Source organism: Octopus bimaculoides, chromosome 13 (assembly GCF_046866305.1).
Source record: "Octopus bimaculoides isolate indiv1 chromosome 13, ASM4686630v1, whole genome shotgun sequence".
Classification (NCBI taxonomy): Eukaryota; Metazoa; Mollusca; class Cephalopoda; order Octopoda; family Octopodidae; genus Octopus; species Octopus bimaculoides.
Window position 1 is genome coordinate 18,175,200 of NC_142940.1, and position 23,794 is coordinate 18,198,993.

The 23,794-nt window shown below is 39.7% G+C and overlaps 2 protein-coding genes and 1 long non-coding RNA gene across 6 annotated transcripts in view; 2 read left to right on the forward strand and 1 right to left on the reverse strand.

Moving 5' to 3' along the window:
• Positions 1-23,794, reverse strand: part of LOC106879251 (polyphosphatidylinositol phosphatase SYNJ1) — a 152,289-nt gene that overhangs the window by 122,245 nt on the left and 6,250 nt on the right. Inside the window, exon 1 of one of the 4 annotated variants that reach the window (XM_089361549.1) lies at positions 14,853-14,988. The exons of 1 other annotated variant lie outside the window; for it this stretch is intronic. Coding sequence is in view for 2 of the 3 variants with exons in the window: in XM_089361547.1 (XP_089217673.1) it covers positions 3,416-3,539 (124 nt within the window). In the remaining variant the exon portion in view is untranslated. Of the gene's footprint in view, positions 1-3,415; positions 4,703-14,852; positions 14,989-23,794 lie in introns of those variants that run through there. 2 more of the 4 variants (XM_089361547.1, XM_089361548.1) reach the window with 2 other exon arrangements.
• Positions 15,613-16,765, forward strand: LOC128249276 (uncharacterized). The gene is made up of 2 exons (XR_016243976.1): positions 15,613-15,719; positions 15,840-16,765. It is a non-coding gene; the product is annotated as an uncharacterized LOC128249276 (long non-coding RNA).
• Positions 20,314-23,794, forward strand: part of LOC106879253 (very long chain fatty acid elongase 4) — an 89,543-nt gene continuing 86,062 nt past the window's right edge. The window contains exon 1 of the mRNA XM_014928750.3: positions 20,314-20,404. The gene's annotated coding sequence lies outside the window, so the exon portion shown is untranslated. The remainder of the gene's footprint in view (positions 20,405-23,794) is intronic.

Below are 23,794 nucleotides of genomic sequence, written 5' to 3' on the forward strand. Positions count from 1 at the left end.
CATACTTTTGTATTCATCTGAAGCACAGGTAATGTCATGCAGTTACATGTATGCTTCTGTCACCCATAATATAATATACTATAATATATAAATACAAGTAACCATGCTGAAAACTGACTAGAAAATTTCAATAAATGTTTCTAGCCACATGGTTTTTCAATCTTTATCTTTGTGATATACACAGTTTAAAATTTCTGCATAGAAATCAAATAATTATGAAAAACATACAACCCTAGTTTAAAATATATTGGATGATTAATCAAATTTTTCTATGCATACTTTTGTGAGCCATGAAACATGACAAAAACTAATTTTCTCTTTGAATCTTACACTCCTGTGTACACAGTTACTTCCATGCTTGACTGAACTGTAAATAATAACACAATACCTATATCAAATCAAACAAAATCTTCTGACAATAACTTTCTATCAACAGACATCCTACAAATATACTTTTCTTCTTCCTACATATCTACTTCCCAAACCTACATACAGCAAGCCTAATTATCATTTCACATAGTTCCACCTACCCCAGAAAAACAACTTGCCAAAGACTGTGTGTATATATATATACATATACATATATATATATATATATACACACACACACACACACATATATTAAAGCCAAAAGAACCCAAGTGTAGCACAGTTTGACGATGGCTAACAAGCCAACACTTCAAAGTCACTGTTATCTCTCTTGTAAAAGTATGACAAACATTTGCTCAACAAAAAAAGTATTAAGTAATCCTTCAGTTTAACGTTAAATTGATTTCACATGTAATCTGACATAAACACACATACACGAATGCAGATTAGCATATATTTACATATGCTAATGTATCCACACACACACACACACACACACACACACACACACAGACATACGTACGCTCACTCACATAGAAATACATATATATATATATATATATATCCAACCAGCCAACCACACACACACGTATATTAATATATATTATAGTAGAAGAATGCACACTTGTGTGTGCATCGCATGTTATTGGCAAAATATTATGTTCAGTGTAAGATTGCAGTTAAAACGTATAATCCCAATAATTTGTACATTTAATGCAAAGTGATTGGTGCGTAAATCTGTGTTGTGGATTTATTGTCTAGTAGTACAGACCCATATTTATAACACACACATTATATATATATATATATATGTATGTATGTATGCACTAACATTGGAAAATTTCCCAAGGGTGCCTGTGACGATCATCTAGTTAGTGCATGCTAGCAATATTTAAGGTCGTGTGCCATAAATAAGTTAATAAATCAATTGAAATTATAACCGAAATGCGATGAAATATCATTCAGCATTAAAATCAAAATTAATTATAACTATGCGCAGGCACACCGAATTATAAATACACACAGAGATAGGCTGAGAGAGAGAGAGAGAGAGAAAGAGAGGAAGAGAGAGTGAGAGAGAAAGCGTGTGTGTGTGTGTGAAAAGGACACTGAGCAAAATACAAACTGATGGTGAGTTTGCAATGTAAAAACTGAAAATCCGCAGAGATATATCGGCTGCTACGGTCAGTCAACATCACAACAAACACCTGTCTGCCTTCGACGTTTACACACCAACACGATTAACCACGTACACACGCATTTCATACACTTAAATCCTAATTTCAGTATGATTAAATTAACATCAAGGTCTTAAACCCGAAAATAATAAATATTTACAGAGGACGTCGATGCTAAAATCAAGGTGGAATTATGATTTATTTATTTATTTACTAGTGTAGAATAATATTAAAATCGACATAGGCAAAAAAGCGATTGTGTAGGAGTAAGGATAATCGTGTGAGGCAGTGTGGGGGAGGGTCTATGTGAAATGTATGCTGTTTAATCTTAGATCAGGTCTTTAGATCTTAATGATCAAAGACATTTCAGTCAGGACAGTCTGGTTTTTTCTTTTTACGTGTGTGTGCATGTGTGTGTGTGTGTGTGTGTGTGTGTGTGTGTACGCGCGCGCGCGCATCTATCCAGGCTTACATTATCCAACGTGTCTTTGCTTTCATCTAAGACGGCAAAGTGTGAGTGACAGAAGGCAATTTGGCTATTTCTTGTAAGACCAATGATGTATGTATAAATGTGAATTAGAGAGAGAGAGAGAGATGCTGAATAAATAAGGATTTTAAACTGGCACAAGGCCACAAACGTGTTTAGAAAGGAGAGGTGTGGCCCAATAGGCCCATTGCATCGACTCCGGTAAAGATACCACGAACATTTTTTTTTTTCATTGATTAAGAAAGATAAAAGACAGAAAAACCCAACCATGCAACAAAATTTGACAAGTGTTACAAGATACTAAGCTATTTGGTACACACGTTTTATTGCTTTCGCTCACTCCAGCGCCGAAGCAGACAACATTAAGTAGAATAAATACAGGATAACAACTATAACACGAAAATTGCAATCATAATGACGTTTAGAACATGAATAGTAATGATTATAATAACGGTGATAACAGCAGTAACGAACCTTGTTGAGGTTGTATATATATAAAAGATTTGTTTGGTATGCAAACATAATGAGCTCAAAACATGCGCTTCACATATTAAGATATATAAAAGATTTGTTTGGTATGCAAACATAATGAGCTCAAAACATGCGCTTCACATATTAAGATATGCAACCACAGCTTTTGATAACGATATCAACAATAAATTTTATTGAGAATTAGCCAACGAGGGCGGCTCCTACTCGATCATTTGATTTGGTCAAAATAGCAGCCAAATCTCCCTGGAATCACTCCTCCATCATCTCAAATGATGTAGGATAGATACATTGAACAGTGTAGTCATTGATATACAAACAAACGGAATAGTCACGAGTGGAATGTTTTTGATCACTTCTTTTCAATCTGAGTTGACATGAAACTAGCTAGCACACACACACACACACACACACACACACAAATACGATGAAGAAATGATGGGTTAACCGGTATGAGACACCATCGTGACGGTCAGTCTGAGACACAGAGGCTGTCACAGAACTAATGACTGCTGCACCCATTCATGTAATTAGGTGCAGCTAATGTTGGTATCTGGGAATAGATGATAGGTGGGTAAGACACAAGAACAGAATGCGATTGCTTGGACCCATAGACACTTAAACAAATATAAACAGAGCTTCGGTTGACAGGGGTAGATGTTTGCTGCTATGGCAGAGAGCAGAACTAAATGTTTTTACGTTAACAGTTCAATCCACATCAAATTCCACTTGGGTTCATCTTTACCTATCATCCTCTAAGGGACGATACAACTAAATACTAATAATACATTAGGATCAACTACAACAACTACACTCCTTTTCCTTGAAGTAAATGATATTTTGTGGGTAGGACAATGAAAATTCAGAAATAGATCTTAAAAGAAATACTTACATAGTACAGCGACAGCATTAGATTCGAACATTAACAGTTCGTCAGTCCGAGCTCTGTTTTCCAAGAGTACACTGTAAGGTGGATCAGGTTTACGATAAACCCTATAGCCTTTGCTGAGCGACATTGTGTAATTTCAATATTATATTTATTATTATTATACTTTTCTTTTTAACTTTAAATCTATCAGTGCTGGTTGATGAGATCGAAAGATCGATGTTAGCAAAAGCAAGAGAAAGAAAATGGAAAATATATATATATATATATATATATAATGTAAATGTGTATATGTTATCAAAGGAAAAAAGAAAGAAAAAAGGGGGGGAAGCTAAAATCTAAATGAATGAAAAGGATATTAAGCGGTCTGTTTGCGTTGCTGTAGCTGTTATTTGTGAACAGTATTTGTTAGTGTCAATTTGAAAATGTACAAATGAAGCGAGGATGCATGGTAGACATGATGGAGCATTACTTCCGTGATTCACTCACACAGGCTGTGCTGGAGAGGGATTTTGTTTAATATATATATATATTACTTATGAGTATTTCGCTTCCTGTCCCCCTCCTTTTTATGGCTCACCCTATCCTCCCACTATCTTCTCAGTCTACTTTATCTTTTCCTTCTACCATTCCTCTTTTCCTTTATGTATCTTACACTCTCCTTTCATTATCTCGTCTGTTACCTTGCTCTTTCTCTCTCTCTCTCCTTTCATCACCACATTTTTCTTTTCCTCTGTTACTTCTTTCTCACGCCTTCCTTTCAATATCTCGTTTTCTTTTCCAGACTCTATCCCTCTATTTCTTTTCTCTTTTACTCATTTTCGTTCATCACACATTTGTACCCTTTCTTTTCTTTCATTCTTTAAATTATCTAGCTTCTTTATCTCCCCCCCCCTCTTTATGTCCTTTATACCTTTCTTTCCCTTCTCTTCCTTCGTTTGCTCCTCTCTCTCTCTATTGGTGCCCTCTCTTTTACTTCTTTTTCTCTTCCACTGTCTTGTCTCTATTTTAATTCGTTTTCTTTATTTTTTCTTTCTCCGCCTACTACTCTCCTTTTCCTTCTCTTCTTTACTCTCTCTATTTTTCTCCCCCCACTCCCCTTGCTTTTCCTTTATCCCCTCTTCATCTTTTTTCTCTACTATCTCCCTCTCGCTTTTTCCCTTTTTCTTTATTTCTCTCTCACCTTTTTCTTTATATTTTCCCTTCTTTCACTTTACTCCTATTTCTCTTTCTACACTAACGTACAGTCTGACGAGACTACGGCGAGATCTCGCTGCTGCTGCATTAAATTGTGCTTAACTAACGGTGCTGAGGCAATTTGTCGTTGTGATGAATATTTGCCGGCCAGTGGTTTATCTTTTATTTACCTTTTACTTGCTTCAATCATTGAACTGCGGCCATACTGGGGCACGAAATTGAAGGAGGCATTCTTTCGATATAATTGCCATCGTCCCTAGTACTTATTTTTAAAGTTCTAGCGGTTCATTTTGTCGAATAGCTACGTTACGGGGACGTAAACAAACCAGCACCGGTTGTCAAGCAGTGGTGAAGAACAAAAAAACGAATGCGTATGTAGATATATATATGCGTATACAACACACACACGCATTTTTTTTTGTCAGATATTAGATTGCGGCCATGCTGAGGTACCGCATTGAAGAATTTTAGTGGAACGAATGGCCCCCGCCCCCCAGTACTTATTTTTTAGAAGTCTGTCTTCGGGGCTATGCTTGAAAAATGCATTTTTTTGAAAAAAAATTTTCCGGATTCCTACGTTTTAGATGTCGGAGATTACGAATATGCAAAAAAAAAAAAATGTTTTTTTAATTTTGCACCCCCCCCCCCCCAATTTTAAATTTTTGATTTTGTTTACTTTGAAGAGATCGTAGCGAATTGATGAACATGCAAATCGAAATTAAATCCAGACAAAAACATTAAAGTGAAGAGAATTTGCGTTTTACTTGTGTAAATAAGAATTTAATTTAAATTAAATACACCATTTTATGAGAAACAAAACATTAATGTTTACTAATTAATGTTATAAAGTTTAATAAGGAGCTCAAATTTCACCTCCTCCCCCAATTTTAAATTTTGAACTTTTTCATCCATTTATTTATCTATTTATTTCTGTCCGTTTATTTATAAAATATATTTGTCAACTAAATGTGGCGGTCCTATAGCAGACGATGTTACTGTTGTTTTTAGCTCCAGGAAGACATTCATATCTATCTATCTTTTTATACACCTATCTATATGCTCATTGAATTTAAAATTTTGAAAACGTTGTTTCTAGCATATTTGGAATCTCCCCCATTTAAAACATAAGGGGAAAAAAATTTCGATAAAGTTCAAAATTTTAGGGGGGGGAGGTGCTTGGGGGAATTAAAAAAATTTTTGGTAAATTTTCAGATTAACACCCGCACGATTTTCACTAGGGTGTTAGGGTTAGGGTTTTAGGGTTAGTTTTAGGGTTAGGGACGGAATTCCCTAACCCTAAAACCCTAACCCTAAACCCTAACCTTAATCCTAACAACCTAGTGAAAATCGTGCGGGTGTTAATCTGAAAATTTACCAAATTTTTTTTTTTTTTTTTCATATTCGTAATCTCCGACATCTAAAACGTAGGAATCCGAAATTTTTTTTTTCAAAAAATGCATTTTCAAGGAGAGTTGCGAAACTGCATTAGCTCCCTATCTTCCACTGTTGCCGAACTGCTTGGTAACGAGAACGTAAACACACTAACATCAGTTGCCAAATCCATTCACTTGGCTTTAGTTGGCCCAGGGCTATTGTAGAAGAGACTTGCCCAAGGTGCCACGCAATAGGGCTGAACTCGGAACCATGTGGTTGGGAAGTAAACTTACTACCATACAGCCACGCTTGTGCCTATATTATTTCTTTTTTGTTTCTGATGCGTAAAGGTGATTGCTTTGCTTGTAGCTTGAGTTATTACAGTTGTTGCTTAACCCCACTTATATCCCTGATTGACCAGTCGGTATGTCATCCTCCGTATTGTAAGGGAGAATGCCCCACAGTTCTACCACTTTGCTTGGCAAACTTATCGGGAGCTCTCCTACCTCTCCCTTGGTGACAATCTCATCCCATCTGCTTCTGGAGTCCAACAGCGTGACCCGTTCGGACCTGGTCTATTTGCACTGGATATCGATGACGTTACTAAAATGGGAGCTGACCGGGACTTGAATGTCCGGTATCTTGACGATGCTTGTTTGGGAATCCCTTCCTGGTAAGATCCTTGCAACCGCGGGAACGATGAGTGAGGAACGTGGTCATAGAGGCCTTAGCGTCAACAGTTCCGAATGTGATCTTTGGCTGGCTCCTCAACCATCCAGCTTCACATCAGCAGATTGTAAACCTGTTTACAGATTCCTTCTCCTCTATCGCGGTTCCTCCCTCATCTGTCTTATGTGTTTAAATGTACACTATATATATATATATATATATAATAAAAAGATTGTCGTGTGTCTCCTACTGCAAGAAAACTCAATAGTAAAGTAGGTACTAGTGATATTGTAAGCGAAGAAATTTCAAGGTTTGTCTTACCGCCTAAATGTTGGTCGTTTTGCTCGTCACACCGAGCTAAATTACTGGCCGAACTTTCGAGCCCATCTTTCGATTCAAGATAGCTATCTTTGAGCAACTATTAAAAAAACTCGAGGCAATTGAGCCCCATCAAGGTTTTTTTATACTTAGGAATTACTTGTCGATTTTTAAGTTATTGTATTTCCTCAGAGTTAGTCACTCTTATAGATTCTCATCGCCTCTCCAATGCTTTGACCACCTAATCTTCATGGAATTCGAATGCTTGGTCAATTTTAGACTCTCCCCAGAGTCCCGCGACCAGGCTGGTTTGCCCAAACGGTTTTAGGGCCTAGGTTTTAGTAAGTGCTCGTTTCTTCCTTTTCCGTTTTCTTTCCTCCATCCATGCCTGCTCCCCTTTGGTAGGCAACATCCCTCCTTTCCAAGCTGGACTAGTTCCAACAAGGAGATGGACGAAGCTGTGCTACAGTGGAGAGAGCTAGGTTTGTCAATACCTTATACAGATGAGGATAGACAGAAGCAAAGAGCATTGGGCAATCTGCACTCTGGTGCTACGTTCAACGCTCTCTTTGTTCAATTTTCCGTAAGTGTGAAATTCTCGGCCGACTGGATTGATTCCCTGTCTGTGGCCAATATTGGTGGTCTACCCATTCTGTATGAGGTCTGGATCTCCATTACAAACAGAGTAGGAGCTTACGTCTGTAGGCGACTGAGACGTCGCTGCGGTGAGCCCCTCGACTCCGCAAGCTTTCATGGTTTGTCTTACCGCCTAAATGCTGGTCGTTTCGCTCGTCACACCGAGCTAAATCTAATCATTACGAGGGCCCTGGCTCAGGTTAATACCCACTCAGTTCTGGAGCCGGTAGGATTATTTAGAAGTGATAGGAAGAGACCAGATGGTCTTACCCTTTGTCTCTGACTCCTTTGCTCCTTCCCACATCCTGGATGCTGCGGTAAATGGGAGAGTCACTAACCTCCGTAGTCGAACGGAATAAAATCCTTAGGTATTGGAACTTGTCAGTGAACCATTTCTTCCAGTCTGTGGCATTTGAGACATATGGAGGGGCTGGGCCGCTAGTAGCAAAGTTCTTGTCATCTTTAGCGGCTCGCCTTACTGAGTTGTCAGGTGATGCCCGTGAGGGTGCTTGAATTTTCCAACGCCTTAGCTTTGCCATGGCTAGCTAAGGCGTGAGCGTGTTGGCTTGCTTTATAAGGTTCCGTGTTGTATAACCAATTGATACACTTAGTGTTGAATCGATATTTTTGTCTTCTTTCTTCCTTTTCTTCAGGCTTTCATGGTTTGTCTAAATGCTGGTCGTTTCGCTCGTCACACCGACCAAAGGTAAAGGATATATATATGTGCTGCTGAGACCCCCTTCGGTCATGACTGACCATGGGATTGCACCTAGAAAGTTATCCTCCCAGGCACAAGTCTGGGCAGGATTGTTTACGGAAGACCAGCAGTCGCCCATGCATACCGCTCTCCCCTCTCCACGCCACCAGTGTTATCCAAGGGAAAGGGAACGGGGCCGATACAGCTTGGCACCTGTGACGTCGCAACTCATTTCTACAGCTGAGTGGACTGGAGCAACGTGAAATAAAATGTCTTGCTCAAGAACACAACACAGCCCGGTCCGGGATTCGAACTCACAACCTCACGATCGTAAGCTCGACGGTCTAACCACTGAGCCATGCGTCTTCACGATATGTGTGTGTGTGTGTGTGATCACCTCGTTGGTCCTACGCCATAGGGAAAGGTTGGCGGCTTTCCTTATGTCATTGTTGATGGTTCTCAATATGTGCTTGTATGCTAGACCGACCTCAGATATGGCTAGATTAATCAGGCGGCATTTAGGGTTTGAGGCAAAGTGCGGTTTATGATCTTTGATGGTAATAAAGGCGTTCCTTTTAGCTAAGATCTCTACCCCGTCAGCTATATCTAAGTCATTGGCTAATTGTTTGGCTTCACTGTTGATGTTGTTGTATTTGTGGGGGGAAGCACGCCTATAATTCTCTCAGTAATATTGTTTTCTAGCAGCCTATCATAATTAAGGGTGTCTATCCTATATAGATTTTTAGTCTTATTTAAGAAGATTGGGGACCTATCCGAGTTTTTTAGTAGTCTAATGTCGGCATGGAGCTTACGTTGGAAGGTACAAGAAGACTTACGGAATTTTAGCTAGGGAATGATGCTCAGTAGGTCCGCTTCGAAGGGCTCTTGAGTGGGTATTTCCTAGATTTGATCCCATAGGTGTTGCTCTCCGAGAATGGCGTAGCTAGGTCGTGGTAGAAGGCTTTCCATCGGATTCGCCTTATTACGTCCATCATTTTTCCAGCAGCATTCGAGTGTACAGCTCATTAGACAGTGTAGGTATGTTCTTAGTAGAGTAGCCGAGGACAAAACGTTCCATATCTTTGAGAGACCAAGTGGTTTCCATAAATATGTATAAGCGCGGGCTGCTGTCAGCTATTTAACACAAACCACATATATGGTTAACTACAAATAATACATAAACTTATGACAGGTTTCTATACAGTTTCCGTCCACCAAATACCACTTCACACAAGACTACGGTTGTAGATTCTTGTTCAAACTGCTGCAGAGTGGTATTGAATCCACAATCACGTGCTTGCCAAGCGTACGTCCTAACCACACGTCTATGCCACTTTTAACATGTAATCAATAACAGCTGATCTCCCATTAATGAATACCTAATACGGTATAAAAACGAGAGTAGTAAGGTAGCATCTCTCTTTCTCTCGGACAGATAGAGAATTAAATACAAGAACAAAATTGGGGCACAAAATAGGAAAGAGAAACTATCAGAGATAGCAACCAAATTTACGGAACGGGAAGCGTTAATATTTGCATTGATTTTGATTGAATAAAGAAATCTGATGAGACGATTATGATGGTGACAAGGCATTGCTAGAGGTACTGCTGATACCATTACAAGATAATGATAGTTATAATATTAGTGTGTGTGTGAACAGAGGGGAGAATTACAGATCAAAGAGGCTGTTTTTACGATATAATTTGGGTAGTAATGATGGTATCATGTGTTACTGCTCGTCATATGAGAAAAAATCTCATTAGCTTAACTTAACAGAAACCAGATTTAAGCATTAATATGCACCCTGATATTCAGAATGGATAAGTATGCTAATCAAGAAGGATTTAATATATTAATCAGACACACACTCACACAAAAAAAAGAAAAAAAAAAAAGGCGAGTATATGTTAAATCAGTAGAATAAATCGATAAAGTAATCACATAATTATCTCCCTTGCACTCTCGGATTGTGTGTTGCGCAAGGGAAAATGTCGAGTTTTATATTAATAGTTATAATAATTTCTTCCTTCTTCTATAGTACAAGGCCTGAAATCTTGTGTGGAGTAGGATAATCGATTACATCGACTCTAGTGCTCAGCTGATACTTATTTGATCAACTCTGAAAGGATGAAAGGCAACGTCGATCTCTGTGACATTTGAATTTACAATATAAACCTGGAAGAAATGCTTCTAAGCATTTTATCCGACGCGGTAACGATTCTGCCAGCTCTCACTTTTTAAATAGTTATTAAATAATGCTTTCTACATTAACTACAAAGGTTGACAGAAACATCGAGAACGTTACAGAGCGATATAGTGTGGGGTTACATAAAAACTGTCTTAAAAAAATGGAAATAAAAAAATAAAAGATAAATTCCCCCATAGAAGGTTGTCCTTCGATAGCTATTCATGGAAATCCACAAAACAATGTCCTCACCCAGTGTGTCATGCTGATTCTGATATCACACTTTTTCTTTACTTTTTTTTTTTTTTTCAACTTCGCTCTTTTAATTGCATTCACAGTGTTTACCGTTTTACAAAATCAAACTAGAAAACTGGACAAAACAGAGAACACAATTGAAAATTTTTTTTAAAAAAACGAGAAGAAGAGAAAAAAGAAAAAAAAAATTCACCACCTTGGGTTGAAAAGTTGGGTCGCTGAGAAACCTTATTAATAGCTATTGACACACGCCAGCACGCTTGCAGTGTTGCTGCAGGTGATGGCGCTGGAACAGTCAAGCGCCCCCACGAGCCTCACCAGTTACCGCTGCAAGGCGAGTTGCCAGTGAAGACAGGAATCTCGCAGTTAATGGTCCGGCCCCACCAAACGTCTTGAATGCCATAGGATGGAAAATGTAGTTGGCCGACAGATCGTGGTATTTCAGGATTTTGTTCCGCTCGGCCGCGGAAGCTGTGGATCTCGCCCAGTCTTCAGCATCCAGGATGTGAGAAGAAGCAAAGGAGTCGCTAACTGTGACATCCCAGACAAAGCATCTGCCTTGCGACCAGAGGCACAGGGTGAGGCCGTCAGGTCTCTTCCCATCACACCTGGACAATCCAGATGGTTCCAAATTGGAGGGGATGTTTGCCTGGGCCAAGCTCCTCTTGAGTATCAGGTTCAACTCCGTTTGACGTGGGAAGCGACCAGCATTCAGGCGGCAAGAAAGGCCGTGAGCGTCTGTGGAGTCGAGGAGTCTGCCACAACGTCAGATCAAACCCGTGCGTATGTCAGCTCCCACTCTGAGGGCAACAGAGACTCGAAGTTCGTCCAAGCTGAGTAAGCAACCAACATTAGCCACAGGAATGGCCTCAATCCAGTCACCTGAGTATTTGGCGCTAGCAGACAGTAAGCGGCACCTTGAAAACTGGTCCGACTGGATGCATAGAGAGTCGAAAGTGGCCTTTGAAATTATGTTGTCCCAAGCTCTCTGACTCCGATAGTCCTCCACCTTCTCAGGAGCAGACAAGCCCAATTCCCTCCAGTGTTGGAAAGCTTCATCCAACTCCCTGTTGGAACTGGTCCATGTTGGAGAGGAAGGATGTTACTCACCAGGGCGGAGCAGGCGTGGGTAGAGGAAAGGAAGTAGGGGAGAGAAAGAGGAACGAACACTTACGAAGACCAAGACCTCCAGATCGCTTGGGCAATGCAACCTGATCGTGGGACGTTGGAGAGAGTCTGACATTGACTAAGCATTCGAGTCTCTCAAAGATTAGGTTGTCGAAGCGTTGGAGGCACGATGGGAATCGGTAAGATGAGCTGACTAAGTAAATATAGAAGCTTAAGGATCGAGAGATAATTCTTAAGTATGAAGAAACCTTGATGGGGTTCGATAGCTTCAATATTTTTCAGAATTGCTCAAGGGCAGCCACCTCCGACTGGTAGATGGACTCAAAGGCAAGGTCAGTGGTTGGGGCACCTAGAGAGCACCAAGCCAATGGGGGAGGGACTGCAATGGAAGGGAAGTACTCTGCAAAAAGGTCAATAGTTGGTTGATGTTGAGGATCCAAAGCTCACATTTGGAGCTGTTTACTTGGAGACCCCGGCGACAAAGCTTCCCAACCATCATGCTTGCAATGGCGAGAACCCTGTCCGAAGGTTCCCCCCCCCCCAAACAAGCATCGTCGAGATACTAGACGTTGAGGTCTAGCTTGACGCCCATCTTGATGATGTGATCAATGCCCAGTGCGAACAGAGCGAGCCCTAGTGCGTCACCCTGTTGGACTCCTGAGGCGGAGGTGATGATTTAGTCAACGAAATAGAGGTAGGAGGTCTCCCGATAAACCTGCTATGCAAGGCGGTAGAGTTGTGGGATCTTCTCTCTTACTGAGCTGAGGACAGCAACGCGGATGGTGGAGTTGAAGGCATTCTTAAGGTCAAGTTTGAGGATGACCTTGGGTGACAAGGAGGGAAAGTTGGCATAGGCTCTGATAGCGTTGGCGGCAGCTTCACATCCTAGTTTGGTACCCACTCCTAGCTGGGTGGGGGAAAATTCCTTTTCCAATAAGCTAGAGACCGATTGTAAGCCCACCTTTGTAGTGAGACGGCGAAGGATGTAGCCGACCGCAATGGGGCGCAGGTCTCTATTGGGTTTGGTGAGCCCCAGCTACAGGTTAATTCAGAAGCAGTTGATTGAGCAACTGATTCCTCATCGTCAAAAGACGGAAATCTACCACTACGTTCGTTCGCTAATTACGTTCTGATTTGAGAGAAAAAAATGCTGTAGTATTCATATCTACACCACGAGTATCGGGTGTGACGATTTGAGATACCTCGCCACTTCACCTTAATTCCCGTTAACTTAGAATTGATTTTAGATCTCAGTAATAGTGGTTAGAAATGGTGGTGGTAATGGTACTGTTGCTTGTAGTAGTATTATTAGTAACAACAGCTGTAGTCGAGCAAAGGTATAGGGCTTTCCTATAAGTAGGTTGTCTCCCTTGGCTAGGCGGCGCTCCATGTAGATAATTAAACTTCCGGAGGCTAACCCACGCCATTGTTATTGTTTTACGTCTTATCATGGATATAAAGCAGCTTGATGATTCAGCTATCGAAGTACTTACTGTGCCTGAGTTAAAGAAATATTTAAGATTATATGGACAGTATGTTACTGGAAGAAAGGCGGACTTGATTGAAAGGTATAAAAATTCTGTCGATATGTCAACAAAGTAAATTCATCGGACGATAAGTCTGAAGTATCGGACGATACTTCAGACAGGAATAAGCAGAAGCTTATATCTCCTCTCGGTGAAGTATTGCCTGATCTAAAGATCTTTGTAAGATAATGACATAATTACCTCGTGCTACGGATGAAAGCAAAGCAACAGTTAAAGAGTGGCATATTTTACCACGACAGACACGTACACAGCATCGAATACCACGATGTGAGTGAAAGCTGCTCTCACTGTATTGTTCGGTGTCTGGTAATCCCTTCGATACCGACATCAAACCAAAAAAGAATCCTGACCACAGAGTGTGGGTAATTATGTCAAATGTCACTGGCAATGTGCATTCAGCTAATTGCAACTGTTAAAGCAAGTCACTGAGCATGCGTACATGTCATACGGGAGAGTTCCAATCAGGGGTGGATAACACCTTATAGGAAAGCCCTATATGAAAGCAGGTTCAGGTTAACTAGGAGGTCGGCTAATATGAAATCGATTTTAGATTAGAGGTAGATAACTTGAAATCTTTATATCGAGTCAAACTGGTTCCGGTTGACAGTACTTGATCTGGCTCCCTGTACAGAGTTACAGGACTTCCGTAAGAACCATCGAAATATCAGGCGAGGAATATTTGTGTATCACTGACAGTTCCTGGTCTTGGTTTTTCGAAGCAGGCTCACTGGTCATAGAGCAATCTTCCACCTCTCTCTTGATGTCTATAAACTGTTTTGCGATGCAGGAGTTGAGTAATAGACAATACGGTGTTGCATTGCCAAAAGATCTCATCGCATGCTCGTTATCGAACTGAAAGACTACGGGTAGATGACGACTTTCGGGCATTGGTTGGCAATCACGCATAGATGGTGTCTCAAACAAAACTAAAAAAAAAATTACTGGTTAGTGGTGAATTTTATGTCAAACGCGTAACGCAGGGAAACGCACAGTTGATTCAATTCTTCTTTTCTTTCAAAAGACTTATTCGTCGTTCGACGAGGAGGATTCATTTGTTTGATCAAATGAATTACCAGTTCCTGAATGAACGTGTAAGTGGTTCGTGAAAGTAGTTGACTATTCCAACTGCTTAGCTTCGCGAACACGCAGTGAGTATTTTGGGTCGTCTTAACAATTTTAAGAGAGAAATACCAATTTCTTTATTACCCACAAGGGGCTAAACACAGATGGGACAATACACACATGCGGGGACAATTAACACATGATAGAATGGAACAATGAAATTAAACAATGATGATGGAACAGCCACCCCAGCCCCACCCCGGGGCGGCCGCGTTATTTCAATTATTTCAACAGTTCTTAATAGTTCCTTTCACAGTCTTCGATAATTCTTTTCAAAATTATCTCAATAATTTATCCAAAATAAAACTACTCACCATTTTATATAATCTTTTATTTCCTCGTAGTTCACCACTGGAGCGCTTGGTTCGAAATTCACCTCGGGCCCCAGTGGGTTTATATCTGTCGGGAAAGCCTCTTTTAATTTTTTATACTTTTCTTTTTCTATTAAAATCCATCTCGCCTCCTTATCGCAACGGTCCGAGAGGTCCACTTTGACAATGTCTTTTATTTTGGATATCTTCTCTATTTTTTGTGTGTATCGATATGACATCAAATATATGCCGTTCCTATGTACCTCCTGCGTCTGTATGTCTGTTCTTTTTTGTTTTTGTAATTCTGTACTACCATGCGTCTGTTCTTCTATATTTCTTTGTGACTGTATATCTGTGTGTTTATCTGTCTGTGGTTCTGCATGTTTGTGTGACTATAAGTCTGCATGTTGTGTTTGTGTGGCTGTGTTTTCCGGTTCTGTGCTTTTAGGTTTCTGCAACTCTGCGTTATCTTCTTCGCTTCCGAGTGTATGTATGTCTGTGTGTTTATGCATCTGTGTATCTGTGCGATTGTGAGACTGTATGGTTCTGTGGTAATGTTCTGCTGCTATTATCTTCTTTCCTCAGTGATCCCACTTGATCCTGTGATTTGCATTTTTTCCCTTGTTCGGCGATGAGCTCCTCCTTTCTCTCTTCCTTGATTTAGCTTCCTCAAAATCAGCTCTCTGCTCCTCTTCCTGTGACTGTTTCCTCTCCTCTATCACGCCTTCTTGCATTTCCATTTCTTTGTTTTCTATTATTTCTGGGCACCTTCTTCTAATGTGACCTCTTTTGCCACATTCGTACACTTTGGAGGTCTCCCCTCCAACATTATGTCCAGTTTGTCCTCGTTAGGCAGCTCCAGTGTCTCCGGTATGTCACTATAAACTTTCTCACTTGCTATAAAAAGCACATTCAATCCATACCCCCAGCAATTTATTTGTTGAGTTCTGCTTATCATAATTATCCTTACATCTTCTCCTTCTCTTTCAGGAAAAACTGCTGCCATTACCCATTCCAACTCTATTTTCGGTGGGATCCTACCCACTCTAATCCACGTTGGACGTCTACCCAACTTATTGGGAAAGAGCATCCAATTTCCATTGGCTAGTATTTTATTGGCGTATTTTTTTTTTTGCTGCCTCCTCCGATAGAAATGTTATTTCTACAGACGCGTATGTCTTGCCTCTTGTAAAAAACGACACATCTTGCAGTTCCTTCAAACACTCCTTCGTTGCACTCTCTATTCTTTTATTTTTCCTTGAAAAGGATTTATATTCCACGACTCCAATTTCCATTTTCGTCTTTTCCTCCTCTGATGTGGTCAACTTTACGTTTGGCCCCTCCTTCTTTATCATTTCTTTATATTTTTCAATTTTCTCAGCCATGTCTTCGTTCCAATGTATTTCATATTGCTTCAGCAGGCCTGGGACGACGGAAGCTCGACTCCCCGTCGCTGCTGCATACGTCTTCATTTTCTCCATCTCAGCAACGCTCACCAGGAGACGAAATACCAATACCACCTACTGCAGTGTGTAACTGAAGGAGCCTACGTTTAGATACGTGTTGGTAGCGTGAGATTCCACCTTCTGTAATGGAATACATGTTGAGAAGAATGGAATTACCACAGGACATTTAATTTGAAAAACTGGAAAAAATAAGTCAAACGTAAATTTTGTGAAAAAGGGGGAAAGAAAAAAAAGATTATCAAGAAAAAAAAAATGTATATACTTAGACTTTTTATATAAAAGAGAAAAAAACTGTATAAATGTAACCACTCGACTTTCGGGATCGAGTGGGCATTGCACCTCATTTTCATTCTTTCATATTATCATTCGTTTCTTTCATTTTTTCTTCTGATTTCATCTTTTTGTAATTTTTTGTTCCCCGAGTTTATGCTTGTCGCGTATGTATTGTCTTTATGTGTTGTAATAGTCGAAGAGATTTTCTCTGTCGCCTTTTATAGGTAATAAAAAATCGATTCGCGCCTGTATGGGCAATAATAAAACCAAACCCAATTGTAGTAATATTGCTTTGAGTTCTCGTAACCACCTCCTCCCTTTTCAATTGGATACGTCTACAAAAGTAATGGAGAACAAATTAATACACTACATAAATATAGGTTTTCCGGTAAGTTACAAATAACAAAGGTATTAATGATCAGTGATATACAAGTTTCACTATCCTTGCTAATATATGAATCATATATTCTTGTTTGACCTGTGACAATGTCAGTACAGTTCAAAAAGCCAGTAATAGTAGCTAATTGAGATAGTTTGTTCGTTCGTTTAAATCTTTAAAAAATAGCGGTACCCCCAGACAAATTGATATACCTCACGTACATAAAACGGTCCTGTTCATACATAGTGTGGCTGAGTAAAACTTAAGTACTATTAGCAAGAGATGTAACATTTTACTACTTCTACACCCGGGCAAATGTCGGAACCCTTAATTCCCTGCAAGTAATCATTTAAAGGCTGCGAATTGGTAATAGTCAATGTCGGATAGATTGCCTTGCAGTGTTCGTTCTGACACCCAGCACTCTTGAGTTCAAATCCCGCCGAGGTTAGCTTTACAATTCGTTTAAGCCTCTCGCTCACAAGCCAAATCCACACAAGGCTTTGGTCGGCTCGAGGCTATAGTAGACGACACTTGCCCAAAGTGTCACGCAGTGGGACTGAATCCAGAACTCTGTGGTTGGGAAGCAAAACTCTTGCCACGTCAGCCTATGTTTAAATTTAAATATTCATTTTCAATTTACTGGAGATTGTAAATATAAAATATTTTATGGAATTTTAAATTGGCGAGGGCTGCTGATCAAATCTTTGCGAGTGGATTTGGAAGAGGGAAACTGAAAGAACCCCATTTATATGTATATACATTCGCTTACCTTTCCCAGAGGCTTAATGCTTTTAACTTAAGTCCCTGGCGCTTGCCGAATTAGAGCAGTCTTGGTGATAAAGGAGTGCAAATCTGCAAGGATTTTCTGGACATTGACTGACGAGGAAATCAGCAGCGAATTATCCGTGTATCTTGTTTGCCGTTTATGTTTATTTTTCCGCATGTTGTGTTTTGTTGACTTCCGCTTGTTGTGTTCTTTCTGTCCTACCCTTGATATATATATATATATATATATATATATATATATATATATATATATATATATATATATTACATGCGTATAAGAAGGGATGACAACTAGGTGGACATCTAATATGCTAGAAAGAGGTCATCAACGACCCAACCACAAAAGAAAAATCATGTTCTCCAGAAAAAAAAATGGCCACATAGTGGTCTTTCCTTCTTATACACATGTAATACAATTTTTATGAATTATCAATTTTTTCTATATGCTAGACCACTGGTTTTAAATTGAAATTAATATTCAATTTATCACCCTCAGTGTGTATATATATATATATATATATATATATATATATATATATATATATATATATATATATAGATAGATATGTGTGTAGATATAGTGTTTGTTTTTGTGCTTGACTCCCACTACTGCTTAACAACTGGTGCTGGTGTATTTACGTTCGTATAACTTAGCGGTTCGGTAAAAGAGAACCGATGGAATAAGTACAAGACCCAAAGTAAGTACTAGGGTCGATTCATTCGTCTAAAATATTCTCTAAGGCGATGCCCCAGCATGGTTGCAGTCTAATGATTGAAACGAGTAAAGAGAAAAAGACGGAAATTACTCTAGAAATTTGAAAATTATACAAAGAAATGGAACTTCGTTCATGTTTAAATGTTTAGCAATTACAATTCTTATAATGGGCATTAACAGAAAATACTGCCGACAAATGTCAAAGTAAAAGAATGGCACAAATTGTTAACCTTTAAAATTCACTTCTTTGTAGCGAAATGTGACTAATCTCCGCCTTCCCCTTCTCATAGGAAGAGAGGTAGATGCAAAATAACTTTTGAAGCTGGTATTTCTTCCAGTTATCTCTCATCTTTTACTTGTTTCAGTCATTAGACTACGGCCATGCTGGGGTACCGCCTTCAAGGGTTTTAGTCGAACAGATGGATCCCAGGACAACTTTTAAAGCCTGGTGCTTACTTATTCTATCAAAATTCTTTAGCCGAACTGCTAAGTTACGAGGACGTAAACACATCAACACCTGTTGCGAAGCACTGGTGGAGGACATACAAAGACAGACACACGTACATACATACATACATACATATATATCGTTGCTATTATGCAAAAGTGTCGTAAGTTCAAAAACATTGTTCTACACTTTGACAGTTTTTGATATCTTGGCATCTGAAGCAGCTGGAGATACGAAAGTTCGACCAAAAGAACCGGCTATTGCAAGCAAAAATAAACAATGAAAAAAAAAACAAAAACGCATTTGACCAAATTTGGACATACGACAGTTTAACATAACAGCAACTCTCTCTCTCTCTCTCTCTATATATATATATATATTAAACGCACGACGGGCTTCTTTCAGTTTCCGTCTACCAAATCCACTCACAAAGCTTTGGTCGGCCCGAGGCTATAGTAGAAGACACTTGTCCAAGATGCTACGCGGTACGACTGAACCCAGAACCATGTGGTTGAGAAGCAAGCTTCTTACAACACAACCACGCCTCACGTTCTGATTTGAAATTTCGTCGCCGTCGACTACATTTCATCCTTGTGGGGTCGATAAAATAGGTATCAGTTAAGGGTAATCTTCAAGTTTAGGGAGATAAAAAAATAAATAAAAATATTCAAGGGAAGTAACTGAACGTCTTACCAGTATTCTCCGTACATCTCTGTTTATAAATAAATCACACACGTGATTTGATTGACGTTAGGGTTAGGGTGTGATTTATTTATAAACAGCTAGAAGAAAACGGATAATACTGGTAAGTCGTTCAGTTATTTCCCTTGAATATTTTTATTTATTTTTGTATCCCCCTAAACTTGAAGATTACCTCAGTTAAGCATTGAGGGCGATGTAAACAACTTCCCCCTCCCCTCAAAAACTGCTAACTCTGTACCGAAGATTAGAATGAATATATAATAAAAGTCACTTTATTTAAAACCAGATTTTGAAAATAAAATTATATGATCACGAGTCAACTCTTTCTCAAATCATACACAAATATTTTTGAAAAGGAGAGATACATAATGCAGCTAGAAATTCAGATAGATGGTCAAAGTCGGAACGCCTTCGATCATAGGTTTGCGCAATTAAATCTGATCTGGTTGGACGAAACGACAAAATGTTACGTACACAAAACAAGATACACGTATAATTTTCAAGGTTTCTCTATTGACACCACGTAACCATGAATTAAACACCACTAGTTTGAGAGGAAGTAGGTTATGCTTTATCATTTATCCACATTTAACAAGTTGCAGAGAGGAATCGAAATTATTTTTGCGGTTCCCATATTTCTGATTTACTAATGGGAAAAATATTTTCTATGAGAGTTATCTCCCTTACAATACAACGCGCTGACGTACACACAGACAATATGTTTGGAAATATGAGAGGTGCTGAAAAGTTCCTGGTTTTGAATAAAAGAAAATACAGGAGGATCAGGTGATTATGATTTTATCCAACATATTTCCCTCTCGGATTTACATACTTATTGCAGCGGTCCTTTAGAGCTCGGAAGGTTGCACCTCCGACCAGGCGTTTAGCGACACCCTTGAAGCCAGGAACGTTTCAACACCCCTTCGTATCTTCTACATAAATGCGAGTGTATGTGTTTAGCCCCCGAAACGCTCTGAAACGGTGCATCTTCGAGAAAAACGAATTTGATTTCCGAAATCTGCATCCCAAAGACACGTCCGTAAATAATAATAATCCTTTCTACTATAAGCACAAGACCTGAAATTTTGGGGGAGGGGGCCAGTCGATTAGTTCAATTCCAGTACGCAACTGATACTTAATTTATCGACCCCGAAAGGATGAAAGGCAAAGTCGACCTCAAAACGTGAAGACGGACGAAATGCCGCTAAGCGTTTCGCTCAGCGTGCTAGCGATTCTGCCAGTACATACACACACACACACACATTTATTTATTTGTAAATAGTTTTCATAATCGCACTTGTTTGTGTCTAAAGATATGTTAGTGAAAAAATTCTACCTGTGTAGTGACGGCGTAAGAGTCCATTTAGATTTTTAAAAAAATATTGTTTGATTACATACACAACACTGGCGGAGGTTTATACAAAAAAAGTAAAACTCTAGGAGCCTACATCTTTGTTGATACACTCCAGGGCAATAACAAAAGCGCGTGCGAGTAAGTGTGGGTCTTCCCTGACCTATTTATTATACCCGGCGTCAGCGAGCATGTCTGCATAAATACTATATTATTTGAAGCATAACTACATGATGTAAGTCGCCCTAAAATAGGGCAATAGTAGAAAAAAAAATACTGTAACTGAGACTTAAACGTGAACATTTTTCCTCCGGAATTTAAACAAAAAAAAAATCTGAATTTAAGTTTTGGAGGATTCCACCTCGTCTGTCTCTGTTGCTGGTGAAAATGTCGAAGTTGTTGACTGCTTCACTAATCTCGGCAGTGAGATTCATAGCGGTATTAATTGCTAGTCTGAAATCCTAAAACAACTTGGACGAGCTGACGCATTTGTAGACATGTGGTGTTTGGCGATGCCAATATCTGAGCAAGAGGACAAAGAATTCGGGAGCGCCATCTCAGACTGTTTGGCCATGTTCCTCAATTTTCCGAGTCAGGCCTTGCTTATCGTGATCTCTTCATCGAGGATCTGGTTGGGTTGACAGCTCCTGTTGGTTGACGCCACAGGTCACTGCAGATGGGGCAGTATCTTGCAGAGATGGAAACTGACTGAAACTCCGCTCGATGAGTTGCCCCGGAGGATCCGAGAATATACCTACCGACAAACAGTGAATGCAACAACGCGCTGCAACGGCGCATAACCCCACATCTGAACCCGAATATATACATGTATACATATGTGTATATGCATTTATGGATTGTAGTCATGTTGGAACACCGCATTGAAGAGTTTAATGGAATATATCTACTCCAATACTAACTTTTTTTATGTTTGATACTTTTCTTTTGCCGAACTGCTTTGTTACGGAGATGTATATGAAGCAGCACCGTTCATCAAGCGGTGGATGGGAATAAAAGCTCGAAGACACAAACACACACACACGTTTTTTTGTTTGTTTGTCCCTCCTCGCATGACAACCGGTGTTGGTCGATTACGTTCCCGTAATCTGCCGATTCGGTAAGGACAGATAGAATACATTTTAGGCTTAGAAAAAATAATTACTAGGTTTGATCTGTTTGACTAAAGCCCTTGAAGGTGGTGCACCAGCATGGCCGTGGTTCAGTGACTGAAACAAGTTGATGATAAAAGATAGCTTCGAAATGATCCAAGCCTTGTATGTGAAGCTGGATGAATGGAAACTGTAGCAGCCTGTCGGATAGATTGTATTTGTGACTCAAAGGTCTAACCTTTTCATAAGTTGTGCAACGCTGACTCGGGCTGAGAATTAAATCAGAGGTAGACGTAACTGTGGAATACTCAGCCACTTACACGCTAAGTAGTTAATTTCTTTAACAATTAAACACTCCTCAGTGAAACGACCGAGAACCCATTGTCATACATTGACTCCAAATCGTACTGAAAACCTAAAATCATGAGAATGCTTTGTCACCAATGTCGCGAGTTCTTGTTCACCTCTGTCGTGGTGATTGCTTGTTGGTATGTGTTGTAGTGCAGAAGACCATCATCGCGTGGTCTTCTTGGCTGGGTGTTTCATAAATGAAGCAACACACGAACTTCTAACTTTCAACATATTCATTGCTAGACATGATTTATTGCGTTGGCTGTTTACAAAAGAAAAATACCGATAACTACCAACTGGGAGGAGAGGACCGCGCTGTCTTGTAGAAGGCTGGCTGTGATACATCGTGTGTGAGCGTCCGAAGTCGTTTCTTGCCCAGTGTGGTCTGTCCGAGTGCTCGAGATGGTCTAGTCTTAGCAGTCTACCTTTTGTGAGTGCTCAAGGTGGTCTACGCGAATGCCCTTAAGCGGTCTGCCGAGACCGTCTGGCTAAGTTAGGCGCTAAACTGTTTTTATAGGGTGAGTAGTGGCGAATTTTAAATTATCCAAGGAGCTATATCACACTACATCTCCACGCCTGATTGATTGATGTATAAATCAATCACACGAGACTGGTGGCTCACTCGTGATTTCTAACTAAATACTTTGCAGTTGGGGGTTCAAATTCTTATAAGATGAAACGCATACCGCTGACTTCTACCTCGTTATTATTGTTAAGTGCATAGAAGGCAGCTAGCTGGCAGAATCGTTAGCACACCAGACAAAATACTTAGCAGCATTTCGTCCGTCTACGTTACAAGTTCGAATTCTTTGTCAGGCATTGTGCTTAAATTAAAAACCATTATTATGAAGTGCAGTGGATGGCACAATAGTTGTATGCAAATATTAAGTTACCTCCTGTGTTTCAGTCCTTCCCAAATCGACTTACCTCTCATTCGTTCGGGTCTGGTAAAGAAATACTAGTTGAACGCATGAATTAATCCCTTCTTTCTCTATGAAGCATAGACATTCGACGACTTTTCTCCACTGTCCTTGACTCTTGGCCATCTTTTCTGCTTCTTTTCCTCTCTCAGTCTCTTGTTGGTTTTGAATTTTCACACCTTGTGGTGTTCCAAATTCTGTTGAATTCTGTGGTGTTCCGAATTACCGTTGAAGTTAAAATAATTACCAGTTAAATACTCATTTCCTTGTTCCTTTCCTCAAAATGATTGACCAATATAATTTATTTGTGATGGACGGCAGAATCTCCGAGCAAAATGTCTTGGAAGTTGTATCAAGTTATTCTTTGAATTGCTTCCTTTATATTCCTGTAAGACATTGATCATTGTATAGCAGGCCCTACACAATCCTATAGAGAAGCCATATA